Genomic DNA, 14,414 nt, shown 5'->3' on the forward strand with positions numbered 1-14,414 from the left:
ACCCAGTGCATTGTGATTGGCCGAACACCGCAAGCACTCGTCGGAAATGTAACGCCCCTTACCATAATCACCAGCTTCATCTTTCTGGAAACACACACACACACACACACACCGCTCGCTCTCTCTGTCTCTTGATCTCGCACGCCAGATTGTCATAGCAAAGTCAGATTTACCTCCTCTCCTAGGTTCACGAAACGGTCGTCCATAAAATGCATTGTTGTTCTGTTGTAAGTCATCTTAAAGATTCCTAAATGCATCTACTTCTGGAAGGCCAAATAAAGTGCTTTTGCTTTCGTCTAGAAACACACAGTGTCTCCCTGACATGCTGCTTCAACACTAACTGCGGTTACTGAAACCACACCTTCTTTCTTTGCGTGCACATTTGGGCGGCATTATGCAAATATTTCCACATAGTGAGGTAGATATGTGGGGGCGTGTTAGAACGAGCCATTTTAGGGGGGCGTGGCAGAGTCTTAATTTTGATAAAGAATATCTCTTTGGTATTGAGACTTTAGTCTTTGCAACTTCAGGGATCTTATCTATGCACAATCAGCTTGTAATACTCCAAAGAGAAAGGAAAACTTGAAATATAATATTATAATAACTTAAATTATAATAATAAGAACTCAGATAAACCGTATATTGCTGTAGTCGTGTGTTTATTAGTCACGTTGAATCAATGAAAGCAGTTGAGTCTTCTGTTTATCCAGCTACCGCTATAGGCATTTCCTGATTTCTTCTGTGAGGCGTATTTGGAGTTTCAGCGTGAGAGCGCCCTCTGGCCTTTGGATGGAGATTTACTGCTGATCACAGAACCATGCTTCACTGAAAGATACGCATGACAATCGCAGCTTCTGTCGAATTGCGACCTCGATTACATTTTGATTTATCGTGCAGCCCTAGACCAACACATCGGAAATATAAAACAGGTTCTGATTCACTAGTTCTTGATTCAATTCAGATCTCAATTCAATATTTATTCTGGTGATACATGTACATTTTTCTCTCAACTAGTGGATTGTAAATTTAAATTGCCCATAAGTAGGGCTGAAACAATTAGTCGACATTATCGACGACAAAAAAATTGTCAACAAATATTTTAGTTGTCGAGTAGTCCTTTGATCTCATATGACCTAATGTAAGAGCCTGCAATAACGCGTTTTGATCAGTGTGGCGCAAGACTGTAATTCAGCTCTCCTGATGCAAATCAAGAGAAGACAGTGCTTCAGAGCAAACGCAGCCGAACCTGAGGCTGCTGAGCAGCGTTTGGATGAATATGTAAATATACATACTGTGCGCTTTCCTCTCAATAACAAAATAAACACATCAAAAACTGACAGCAGTGAGAAAGCAGCAGTTTAAAATGCATCTGATTACAGCGATGTGGATGTTTGCACGAGCTCTGCAGTTCAGTACTCCAGTAAAGTCCAGTCACGTCACGTTTATTTATATAGTACTTTATGCAACAGATAGCCTTAAATTTAATAGCTTTACAGTATTATTAAACATGAAAAACCAGAGTCAGTGTTGCTTTCAGTTAGAATTACAACTTGATTTTCTGTTATAAAGCAGCTCTCCAGTGTGGAGCTAGCAAATTATAAAAAAATGTTATCAGTGGGGGAAAAAAACATTTCATTAAAGTTATAGTTTAGTTTGCAGAGATCAAAGCTTGATCTAGCTCAGGACTGTTTTGATTATCATAACCCTATAAGGTATTTTAAGAGAGATTATGTTGTGAATATTAGTTTATCCAAAAAATAAAACGTCTTATCACTTAACCTTTATTTTGTTTCTTATCCGTATGACTTAAAACAAAAGATATTTTAGGCAGAATGATGTGTTATTCAGCTATTTTCTTATAGCCAATTAAATGGTGAATAAGAGAGTTTCTCTACCATCTCATTTTGTGTGCCAAATATATTTATTTGTATAAATTAATTGTATAACCGTAATTACATAATATGACTTTCAAAAGTGAATACCTTAATTTATTTGTTAGAATATGTATAACTCAATATTTTAACTAATTGCAAAAGCTGAATAATCAATAAATGTCTACTGATTAATCAGCGAAATAATCAATGATTAGTCGATTAACCATTCTAATAATCGTTAGGTTCATCGATTATCAAAATAATCGTTTGTTGCAGCCCTACTCATAAGGCAGATTTTATGAAAACGATTTTATATCAAAAGTAACAATTGGATGGGAGGCACATTAACAAAAATGGTTTATTTTAGTTTTATTAAATAAAACAAAAAATATAATAATGACAAAAAACACTACAAGACTGATCTTGGGATTTAAGAATTGATATTGGTTTGTTAAAATTAAGATTGAATAAAACCTGGAATTCAATATTTTCAACCCAGCTCTTAAAATAAGCCTTTAAGATGACGTTTGAAAATGGTCATCTTCAAAATTTCTTTGATCTTCTGCATGAGTGGCTGAAAGACGCAGTGATTGCAGCCCTTCTAATGCCTTTTTTTTTAACCTCCCGACATTCTGCTAAAATATAATAAAGTGTGATTGAAGACTGGCAATTGTCCAAAAGGAAATCATACTTCACTCTGACAAGACACTCTTTGTTCTTTCTCTTTCCCCTTATTTTTTCACCTTCCTCAAGGGCACAACGGCAATAAAGCAAGATTACAATCTTATATCCAGTTCCTTGATCTGTACTACTTATAATGGCATCTTCACCCTTTATACTAGCAGCCCAATCCTGAACTATTAAGCTATAGCCTATATGCAAGCTAGCTATATATGAAAATATAAAATGCACCTTGATGGACCTACCGTGAATTACCCTCTTGACTCATTTCTGGATCATGTCGAGCTTTCTTTGTCTATTCAATCAAAACAACAGAAAAAAAAAAGAGTTATGTCTCTCGCGGTGTTGAATGATTAACAGTTGCTGATACCATTTAACATAATGCGTAACATCTCAAGCAGTGACAGCAGCATTGTTCAGAGTGACAAGTTATAAAAGTAATCAAAATGATTAAAAAGTGATTTACATTATGAAAAGAAAGTGTCCAGTTTCATACACTTTTCCTTTTTTAACATAATATCACAATGTCAAAAAAATAAGAATTTCATTCTTTTTGTCAGCAACACATGAGCATTTCTTCATTCCTGACTGGTCAGTAAGTGCACTGTACTCACAGGTAGCTCGGGCACCTCTTGTGACTCGTCCATGGCTGTGGGAGAGGACGTCTTCACCATCCGCCCTGGTAAATCTGCGCCGTCAGTATCTGCTGCTTCTGCTTTGGCTAAGGCCCTGCGTGAAAGACACAAGTCAACACGGTGAGACATCTTTATATATGCTCCTCCAGCCCCTGCCTTTCCACCTCGCTGGGGCTGATCCTTGTCAGGTGTGTGCATGTGCGTTCGAGGAGCTGAGCATTATGGGAAAGTCAAGGGAAAACTGGGTCTTGCGGGTTCTAATCCCACAGTCACCCTGGTAGCAGGCAAGCTCAGCCCGGCAGGTGAGGCACGTGAGGCTCCCCCACAAAAGCACCAGATGTTTCCCCCGAACCCTCCCACTTTAGAGCACACATGCCTGGATTATATGGCCGCGTCTCCTTACATGTATACTAACCTACATTTGGTGAAAACAAGGAAGCTTGTATTCTTTCCTGATTATATCAAAGGCATTAGGTGTTTCTGTGCAAGCTGTCACATCCAAAGGGTGGGCGAGGATAAGATCTAACCTAATTTTATTCACCCCGTGCCTTCTTTAAACTGCATTTATATAATTGGAATATGAAGCAGGAAAGAGAGAAAACGGGTCAGACGCTCGCTTACACTTGAGACAATTTTGCAGACGCTTCATTCACATAAACGTGAGATTACAATGTTTAGTAAATCACGTGTAGCCGAGCGATGCTTATGCAACGCCCAGCTTGATATCTCAGGAACGTGATCAGGGTATGAAAAACAACTTTAATGTGGATGGAAAATGTGATAAAAAAAGACAAGTAACCAAAGATTAAAACATCTCATTTCAGTCAACCTACATAGACCATCTTTGAAAGGATAGTTCACTCAAAGATGTCAATTCTGTCATCATTTATTTACCATCTTGTCGCTCCAAACCTGCTTATGACTAAATATTATTTTCTTTTTTTTTCACTCTTACAAAAGAACATTGGAGACCACTGACTGAGACATTTCTCAAAATATTGTCTTTAATCCTCTACAGATAGGAATGAAATAGAGCAGAGCCACATTTTGAATATTGATGTGATTTCTCGGTCTCACCAATTTTGAGTACGAGAGCATCTCTAATTTACACTTTGGTTGCAAAAAAAGAGCTGGCAAATTGAAATAATTTGGGTTCAAGGTTCAAAAGTATGCATTTCAATTCATTACATTTTTATTTGTTTTTCTAGATTACATTTTTAATTAACGCTGTTATATTTGTGCAAATGGAGGAAAACTTTATACATTTTAAAATTCTGTTAATTTCATGAAAAGTCTAAAAAAAACACCCACTGCGTTAAGGTTTTCACAAAAACAATGTGCTAATTTTTTCCTTTTCGTTTTTCACGTACAGATAACAACGCTGTCAAAACGATCCCTGTTCACAAGGATCCGCAAAAATTACTTAAAATGCTGTATTATTCATGCCAGGCCAGTAGTTGGCAATGTCACTTTGTGAAAAAACACTACGCGAACACGTAATACATTTGCGTGACATCACCGTTTTCACAAATTCGCATTTTTGCACTTTACACACAGACAATAGTGGTATAGTTTTAAAAAACACATTTTCAAAAGTTCACCTGAAAAATACCTTCAGACTGAAAAATATAATAATGAGCAAAAATATGCAACAGTGGACTGGTGCTCATGCCGAACGGCACGGTGAACGGCTGTTCAGTTTCCAATGAATGCAGTGGCATATATAGTGTACGCGTGAGGCACCGGCGCGATCCAACAGCTTTCGATACGCTTTCAGCTTTCGATACGCAAGCTCTCGATTCGATTCTCGATATTTTTGATTACATTCAGTGAATATAGTTTTAATACAAATGCTATTGATATTTCTAAAAAATTAACAGTAAACATCATTTACAAATGATGAATTAATAAAAAGAAATTAAGAACCACATGCCTGTTTTTTAAACCTATTCTTTTTTTTGTATAGGGTCCTTTTTTAAACAATAATAGGGCCCTATAAAATGTTCTTAATTTTTCTGGTAATCAGATGAAGGCATAAAACATTAATTTACTTTATCCTAATCAAATGAAAATAAAACCCTTTTATTTTTTGGCAAACAAAGTGGTTAAGGTTTACGGTTAAAATGAAAAAGAAAACAGATGTGATTATTCCTTTAAAAATAAAGATTTATTAATTATTTATTAGCAGTAGTAGAATTGAGTCTTAAGACCTCTAAATAGTAATATATTCTGACAGTAGAACGTTAAACTAAACTTTTATTTTGATGGGTTGCTGTGAAGAACTTGCAGTTGCTGTGTATGTGATATGACGGTAGTTTTGTAATGAAACAGTAAATGCTAATGAAGTGACTCTCAGAGCAGCTGGAGATGACATTCGTGTTCATATCATCATATAGTGAGACGGCAGAACCTGAAAGCACCGCGAGCGTCATCCGCGCTTTAGTATGTGTGTAGTAAACAAAAAAGTGCGCCGCACCATCCGCCATTCATTCATTGCAGAAATCATGGCGCCTTATGCGTGATATCAGATGATTTCGCAGATTTATAGTATTACTATAGCATTTCACCTGAGCATTGCGCGTATGGCCATGATAAATGCTGAATGAATGACAGGATTTTTTATATATTTTAATATGCACAAGTCAGAATAAGCATGTTGTTTGAATTTTTACATACATATTGTTACACTGAATGACAATGTAACATTATTTCAACCAAATTTTGACATTTTATTCTCCAAAAACTTATTTGAAACCTTAAAAGTAGACACTTTACTTACATTTAACGTGCTTTCTATGGATATAAAATCACTTTAGTAAATTTCTTTTGATGCGGATATCTTAACGTCTTTGACCCATGTAAGACTATCACGCTCTCTCTCTGCTCTCACCAAAGCGACGGAGAGTCGCTCAGTCAGTGTGTTCGGTGAGCAAAAATATATCTGTGCTACACTGGCGAGTAAAATCTAAGAATTTATTAGCCATTAGCTAATATTCATTTAATCATTTAGTCGCCCAGAGTGAAGATTGTCGCATATGCGAGTGATTTACTCGCAATGTAGAGGGTTGATAAGTCAAAGATCTGTTGACTGAAAGGTTCTTTCAGTCTTTTTATTATTTTTTGTAACTTATTTCAAAAAGTGAAACTTTCATATATTCTAGATTCATTACATGTAAAGTAAAACATTTCAAAAGTTTTTTTTTTGATAAGAGCTTACAGCTCATGAAAGTCAAAAATCCAGTACCTCAAAATATTAGAATATTTACATTTGAGTTTCATTAAATGACCATCCCTACAGTATAAATTCCAGATATCTCTTATTCTTTGAAACCACAATAATTGGGAAGACTGCTGACTTGGCAATGGTCCAGAAGACAATCACTGACACCCTCCACAAAGAGGGTAAGTCACAGAAGGTCATTACTGAAAGGGGTGGCTGTTCACTGAGTGCTGTATCAAAGCATATTAAATGCATAGTTGACACGAAGGAAGAAATTGGATAGGAAAAGGTGCACAAGCAACAAAGATGACTGCAAGCTTGAGAATACTGTCAAGCAAAGCCGATTCAAACACTTGAGAGAGATTCACAAGGAGTGGACTGAAGCTGGAGTCAGTGCATCAAGAGTCACCACGCTCAGACGTCTTCCAGAAAAGGGCTACCAAGCCACTACTGAAACAGAAACAACGTCAGAAGCATCTTACCTGGGCTAAGGAGAAAAAGAACTGGACTGTTGCTCAGAGGTCCTCTTTTCAGATAAAAGTAAATTTTGCATTTCATTTGAAAATCAAGGTCTGGAGTCTAGCGGAAGACTGTAGAGGCACAGAATCCAAGCTGCTTGAAGTCCAGTGTGAAGTTTCTGAAGTTAGTGATGATTTGGGGTGCCGTGACGTCTGCTGGTGTTGGCCCATTGTGCTTTCTGAAGTCCACAGTCAACACAGCCATCTACCAGGAGATTTTGGAGCACTTTATGCTTTCATCTGCTGACAAGCTTTATGGAGATGCTGATTTCCTTTTCCAGCAGGACTTAGCACCTGCCCAGTCCCAAAACTACTTCCAAGTGGTTTGCTGACCATAATATAACTGCGCTTGATTGGCCAGCCAACATGCCTGACCTGAACCCCATATGGAATCTATGGGATATTTTCAAGAGAAAGATGAGAAACAGTCGATCCAACAATACAGACGAGCTGAAGGCTCAATAGTGCCTCAGCAGAGCCACAGGCTGATCGCTTTTATGCCACACTCACTGATGCTGTCATTTGTGCTAAAGGAGCCCCGACCAAGTAATGAGTGCATAAATGAACATACTTTGAAGAACTTGAACTTTTCTGTTTTGCACATCCATTTTTTGATTGATCTTAGGAAATATTCTAATATTTTGATTGGATTTGACTGGATTTCTGACTTTCATGAGCTGTAAGCTCTAATCATCAAAATTAAAACAAACAAAAAAAAATGTTTTAAATGTTTTACTTTACATGTAATGAATGTAGAATATATGAAAGTTTCACTTTTTGAAATTAGTGAAATTTTTTAGATGCACCTGTATATATATTAGGGTTGTGACAGTGAGGAAATTTTCCCACCGGTTAATCGACGTGTGACAACACCAGTAATACCGGTATCACTGTGGGGGCAGGGGCATTCCCTCTTTTCCTCGCTTTCCTTCGCTTTTAAATAGCTTTAAAGCAGCCAGCGCATTTTACTTTCACTTTCAAATAGCGACAATTCGGAGTAAAGCAATTGTTCGTTTTTAGTTCGTTTGAATTTTCGCTCTTTTTCTCGCTTTCAAATAGCTTAAGTGGCATTTTACTTTCACTTAGAATGAGCAGCAGTTAGGCGTCAATTGCTTGAATGCAACAACAAAAGAATGTGAAGAATGTGAAGTGACGTGTGGCCAAGTATGGTGACCCATACTCGGAATTAGTGCTCTGCATTTACCCATCCAAAGTGCACACACACAGCAGTGAACACACACAAACCGTGAACACACACCCGGAGCAGTGGGCAGCCATTTATGCTGCGGCGCCCGGGGAGCAGTTGGGGTTCGGTGCCTTGCTCAAGGGCACCTCAGTCGTGGTATTGCAGGTGAGAGAGAGTGCTGTACATTCACTCCCCCCACCTACAATCCCTGCCGGTACGAGACTCGAACCCACAACCTTTGGGTTATGAGTCCGACTCTCTAACCATTAGGCCACGACTTCCCACTTCCCAAAATACAACGTCAAACTCCGTCTCACCCCACTCGTCTTGTCCGTCTCACCCCACTCGTCTCGTCCGTCTCACCCCACTCGTCTCGTCCGTCTCACCCCACTCGTCTTGTCTGTCTCACCTCACTCTTCTTGTCCGTCAGCTCGACTCACTCTCCTCACTGGAGAAATAAATCTGATCTGTGATGCAACTGTCGTTCAACTGCATTGAGCAGCCACATTCAGTTTTTAATTGTAGTGTCTGTTCTTTTACTGAACTAAATGATTTGTATTACTATAAAAAAATCTAAACGACGGTGGGGGTCGGTGACGTAACCGGTGTTGCGGCTTAACAACGGTATCACTGTCAATCGAGGCAAGCCTAATATATATATATACACACACACACACACACACGTCACATATCTGTGTGTGTGTGTGTCATTTATTCCTGTGATCAAAGCTGAATTTTAAGCATCATTACTCCAGTCTTCAGTGTCACATGTTCCTTCAGAAATCATTTATGTTTAGGTACACATACACATACATAAAAGATTTATCAAATCTAAGTCAGATATAAATATATATAGGACAGGTCAGCTCAGCTCAACTAGGAGTTGGTGGATGTGTTTGCATGAAAGTGTACAGTCAGTACAGAATTAGCCTATCAAACAAAACACAATAACTTAGCTGGAGACTCTCAATGGCAGAGGCTGAAGCAATGTAAATTTAAAACACTGAACAGCAGTGACTCAAGGACGGGTGACCAATGAAGTTGAGGATCCAACATTGCTTTCAGACTCTATTTCAGACGCTATATAAACAAAGTCTTGCTCCCATGACACCGAAAAGTACAGCCCAGGTAGGAGGCTCGGTGGGGTTTGAGACACATCCAGCGTTTCTCTTCAAAACTGTGGCTAGTTCACCGAAGATGTCCAAGATACCACACACATTAACTGTGTTCATCTTTGGAAACATGCATTTCACTGCTGACGTACATACTATAAGTGGACACAACTTAAGCCGTTTTCCAGTGGTAGCTTTGTTAATGTAACGTTACTCGTTTAGCACAGTTTGACCAGTTAGCCAACGTGTGTTATTTAGCTCACGGCTCACTGACCTTACCATTACACACTAAACCGTTCATCATAGCGCTCAAATGCACAGTGGACGCCACACAGATGGGAAAGAAACTCTTACCATGTCACCAAGTGCTACTTCCGAGGAAACTTTATGTTTCCTTGAACTGAAATTCCCTCGGTGAGGTGCTGTGTGTTGTTAGGGACAACTATTTGGCAGGAAGTCGCCACAATTCGCAACGCGCATGCGCAGAATCTAGACGTTCCTTCAAATCAGTTTACCCCTTGCAAAAAATATATATATATATATTAACATGGATTTTTTTCCCGCTAAAACGTTGTAGTTATTGCAGACATAAGAGATGACTACTGAGGCCATCGTCAATATATCATACTATGATAAACTGACTTTAGTAACCCCCACTTTTTGTTTGTGGTCAGTAAGATTTGTATTCCTAAAAAAAAAAAGAAAGAACGATTAAATTAATTAAATGTGACGCTGCATTTCGCACTAACTGTAAACATGAATGCAATTTGTTTGCCCCAATTATAGCTATTACAATAATCCAGTCTATACGAAACAAAGCATGAATAACACTTTCTATATCTTAAAAAAAAGAAAAAAACATAAATAATCATAATAATAGTATTTTAGTAATAGCCCTTAGTTTCCTCCTGAATATTTAAATTAGTGGCTAGAGGACTAAGATGGTTAATTAATTGTTGGGCCAAATACCACCACTTCAGATTTTGAATCATTAAACTGAAGGATATAAGAGCCATCCATCTCTTAATGTCGTCCAAACAACCTAGCAGAGACATTAGTTTGGAGTTATTTTTACACTTTAAAGGTTGATACAGCTGTCATCCGCACAGCAATAATATGCAACATTGACAAATTAATCCCAATGGAAGCATACATAAAGAAAACAGGGCCAAATATAGAACCCTGAGGAACCCCAAAGGAGACGGGGCAACGAAGATAAAGCTCCTTTAAATAAGAAAGAATCACTTTAATGCAAGCTTCTCCCTCTGATTTAAGTGGGCAAGAAGAATCTCATGGTCCACCATGTCAAAAAACTGAGATCAAACAGCACTAAAATAGCACAGTTCCCTTAATCTACCAACATCAACAAATCATTAGCCACTTTGAAACGATCCGTTTCTGTGCTGTGTTTTGATCTAAAACCTGATTAAAATTTGTCAAAAATCTTACTTTAAAATTTAGAAAGCTCATTATAAACAAACTTCTCCAGTATTTTAGCTATAGGAATTTTGCCAATTTTGAGATCTATATTATATATCTTAAAATATAACAAAATATGATACATATAAAAATATAATCTATTAAACTCATATTCACTGTTGACAGAGACAACATTCAAAACCTGAATTAAAAGACAAGAAGGAACAATATCTAGCCAACAGTAATCAGCATATTAGCATGTTTTCTGAAGGATTATGTGACACTAAAAACTGGAGTGCTGAAAATTCAGTTGCAGCACAGGAATAAATTGCATTTTAATATATATATATAAAATTGTTATTTGAAGTTGTAATAATATTTCACAATATTACTGTTTTTGCTGTATTTTTGATCAAATAAATAAAACATCTATTTTTGATAAATAAAATAAAAAATTAAGAATTTTAAAAAAACATAAATAAGACTCAAACTTGGGTCTTAATGAGCAGCAACCCACTACCCTCTTCAACATCTCCAACTAGATAGTTGTTTTATGTATATACAGTACAAAAGATTCCTCTCATCCATCCATTTTCCAAATTACTTGTTCTATGAAGGTTTGCGAAGATGCTGGTGCAGATCCCTGTGTGAACAATAAGCAAAATCAACGCATTGCAAATTAAACATCAAAACTAAGGTGAGGAATAAGTATGTTTGCAAAATATATTCTTTGCTACAGTTGATCTAGTTAGTATTTCAGGCAAAAGACTTGATAGGTCTTCCTCACCAGTCCATACAGCATCTCAAAGAGCACTGATCCCAGGCACCACCAGTCCACTGCATGATCATATGCCTGTTTCTGAAGCACCTCGGGAGCCAAGTACTGTTGAAAAAGAAAAAAAGAGAACTTTATATAAAAATAAAAGAATATACTTAAATGTGAACTTAATGTAATGTTTTTAGAATACTTAATTGCATGTTAACTGCAATTGTATTATAGTTTACTTGTATATTAAATGCAATTAGCTAATAATAATAATTGTAACATTATGTCTAAAAATTGACTGTACAGCACACACAAAAAACGTCTTTTACACCCCTAAAAAGCATAGATTTCATTAGTTTTTTCCTTTTCACATATTTGACATATTGCATACCCCCAACCAAAAAAACAAACAAACAAACAAACAAAAAAAAACATATGCAAACGAAATCTATTAGACACCAGAATAACTCAAATCTGTTGAGACGTACCGGTAAGAACGGACACGATGCCCCTCATCCTGCAGTATGTCAAGTCGCATTCAGCCTGAGTAACTGCCATCACTGTTATTACAAGTATATAAATCCACAGGAGGAATGTATTCCTTCGGTTAAGCCTGTGTCTTATTGCAAAGCGCTGATCTCCCAGCAGCAAACGGCTTGACGGATCTCTGATGCTGCCAGCGCTACTGTCTGTCTTCCCCCGCCAGCCCTGGACTGCCGGCTTTATACGGAGCACGTGGTTGTGGAGGCGAGGCGAGGCGAGGCTCTGACATCAGCCGAGTACCGAGGAGACTCGCCAGATGCGATGGCACGGGATCCCGCGAGTCTCCGTTCCGCCGGTAGAGGGCGACGCGAGGAGCGGAAGCGCGTCCATTCATGTGCGGTTAAAAATTGGAAAATGACTACACAGCTGGCTCGTAATCTCAGCATAGTGTGGCAGATTAACCTCTAATCAGTAATGATGAGGAAGAACGTGAAGCAGTGAAAAATGAGAAATGAAAAGCATGCAGTGAAAACAGGGCTGGAGGACCACTTACCTGCGATTAAGGTCTCTGTTAGTGGAAGACATTCCTGTGCTGAACAGATGTGCTAAAATATCCACCCTATTACTCAGTGCCTGGCGTTTCCGATAATGATGCACATTATTAATCTGTTAAAGCCTGTGTTTTACCAGATCCTCGTCTCTGAACAAGCCACCATCCGACCAGGTCAAGGGTGTGAGACGGCTTACGTAAAGCGATACTCTCTAAACCACATCATTTATTTTTCGGCCTGTTCTCCAAATGTGGTCCACTGACCCTGTAAGTTATATAAGAGCGCCATGATGCCACCCTGTCCTTTAGTACAGAATTTGCCAGGTTAGCCAACTGTAAAAACTAAGGTGTTGTGTCCACACCATATTTTAATTATACAAATTCTGAATAATATTTTAGAAGTATTTGTGTGTCCTTTTACGTGAACATATATTTTAGGAAAGAGGTCCTCACAAATGGATCATCATATTTGAGGTTTTATGGCATCAAAAAGTAAAAAAAGAAAAAAAAGGCGCAAATATTGTACTTTTAGGGGTACAAAAGCTTGTGGGTCAGTACCCTTGAAAGTACACATTTGGACCTTCTTTATCATTAAAGGGTGCATATTAGGCAAGGCAAGGCAAATTTAAGTTGAACACAACCGTAGTTGATCCAAAGTGCTTCACAATAAAACATAAATCTAAATTTAAAAGAGAGAGAAAAAGAAAAAGACAAAGGAAAATAAAACAAGTATCAAAAACAATTAAAATGTAAATACATAAAACAACATTTAACACCAATTCAACTATTTAAAGTACACATACACTCTTAAAAATAAAGGTGCTTCAAAAGGTTCTTCAAGCGATGCCATAGAAGAACCATTTTTGGTTCCACAAAGAACCATTCAGTCAAAGGTTCTTTAAAGAACCATCTCTTTCTTACGTTTTTGTAATCTGAAGAACCTTATTTCGCCACAAAGAAGCTTTTGTGAAACAGAAAGGTTCTTCAGATGTTAAAGGTTCTTTATGGAACCATTTAGACAAAAAGGTTCTTCTATGGCATCGTGAAGCACCTTTATTTTTAAGAGTGTACAGCATCACTCAAATGCTAGAGAGTAAAAATAAGTCTTTAAGCTGGATTTAAAAGCATCCAGTGATGGAGAAGCTCTGATGGTCAAAGGTGGACTGTTCCACAGCTTTGGGGCAACCACTGAGAAAGCTCGGTCACCTTTTGTTTTACAACAAGAACGGGGGACAGTTAAAAGTAACTGATCACACGATCTTAATGACCTAGAGGCCGTATAAGGCCTAATAAGTTCACAAATATAACCCGGGCCAGAATTATGCAATGCCTATATATGCAAATAGAAGGATCTTAAAGTCAACTCTAAATTTTATAGGGAGCCAGTGCAATGAGGCAAGGACAGGGGAGATATGATCCCTTTTCTTAGTTCCTGTTAAGAATCTGGCTGCTGCATTTTGAACCGTCTGTAACCGAGACAGTGTCGATTGAGGTAAGCCAATGTACAAAGAGTTACAGTAATCCAATCGAGAGGAAATTAGTACTAGTTTCTTTTCTAGAAAGAAAGTGCTTCACTTTTGCCACTGATCTGAGATGAAAAAAGCTACTCTTTACAACTGCATTTACATGCTTGTCAGAATTGGAGGAGAGGATCAAAATGGACTCCCAAGATTTTTTGCATGACTGTTTAGGTTATTACTTAAGAAACCTAACTGTGTTTTAACGGAGTTGTTAGTAGCAGCACATGATATTAGTACATGATAGGTACCCTTAATGAAGTAGTGTACTCTTGCACCCTTTAGGGGTAAAGAAGGAACAAAGGTGTACTTTTAAGGTTACTGCCCCGCAAGCTTTTGTACCTCTAAAGGTACAATTTTTGAACATTATTTCTGAAAGTTAATTATAAAGTAGCCACAGTAAAATAAAAAAGTGAAGAGAAAAATGAAATGGTATTGACACTGCACTGTTCC

The 14,414-nt window shown here is 37.8% G+C and overlaps 1 protein-coding gene across 1 annotated transcript in view; it reads right to left on the reverse strand.

The window, feature by feature from the left end:
* eya3 (EYA transcriptional coactivator and phosphatase 3) overlaps positions 1 to 9,713 on the reverse strand; it is a 24,364-nt gene extending 14,651 nt beyond the window's left edge. The window contains exons 1-3 of the mRNA XM_016289505.1: positions 9,581 to 9,713; positions 3,170 to 3,284; positions 2,801 to 2,850 (exon numbers count right to left, since the gene is read on the reverse strand). Of these exons, the coding sequence (XP_016144991.1) occupies positions 2,801 to 2,850; positions 3,170 to 3,229 (110 nt within the window). The 5' untranslated portion in view covers positions 3,230 to 3,284; positions 9,581 to 9,713. The remainder of the gene's footprint in view (positions 1 to 2,800; positions 2,851 to 3,169; positions 3,285 to 9,580) is intronic.
* Positions 9,714 to 14,414: the final 4,701 nt, after the last annotated feature.

This window comes from Sinocyclocheilus grahami, unplaced genomic scaffold (assembly GCF_001515645.1).
Source record: "Sinocyclocheilus grahami isolate Dianchi unplaced genomic scaffold, SAMN03320097.WGS_v1.1 scaffold248.1, whole genome shotgun sequence".
Lineage (NCBI taxonomy): Eukaryota > Metazoa > Chordata > Actinopteri > Cypriniformes > Cyprinidae > Sinocyclocheilus > Sinocyclocheilus grahami.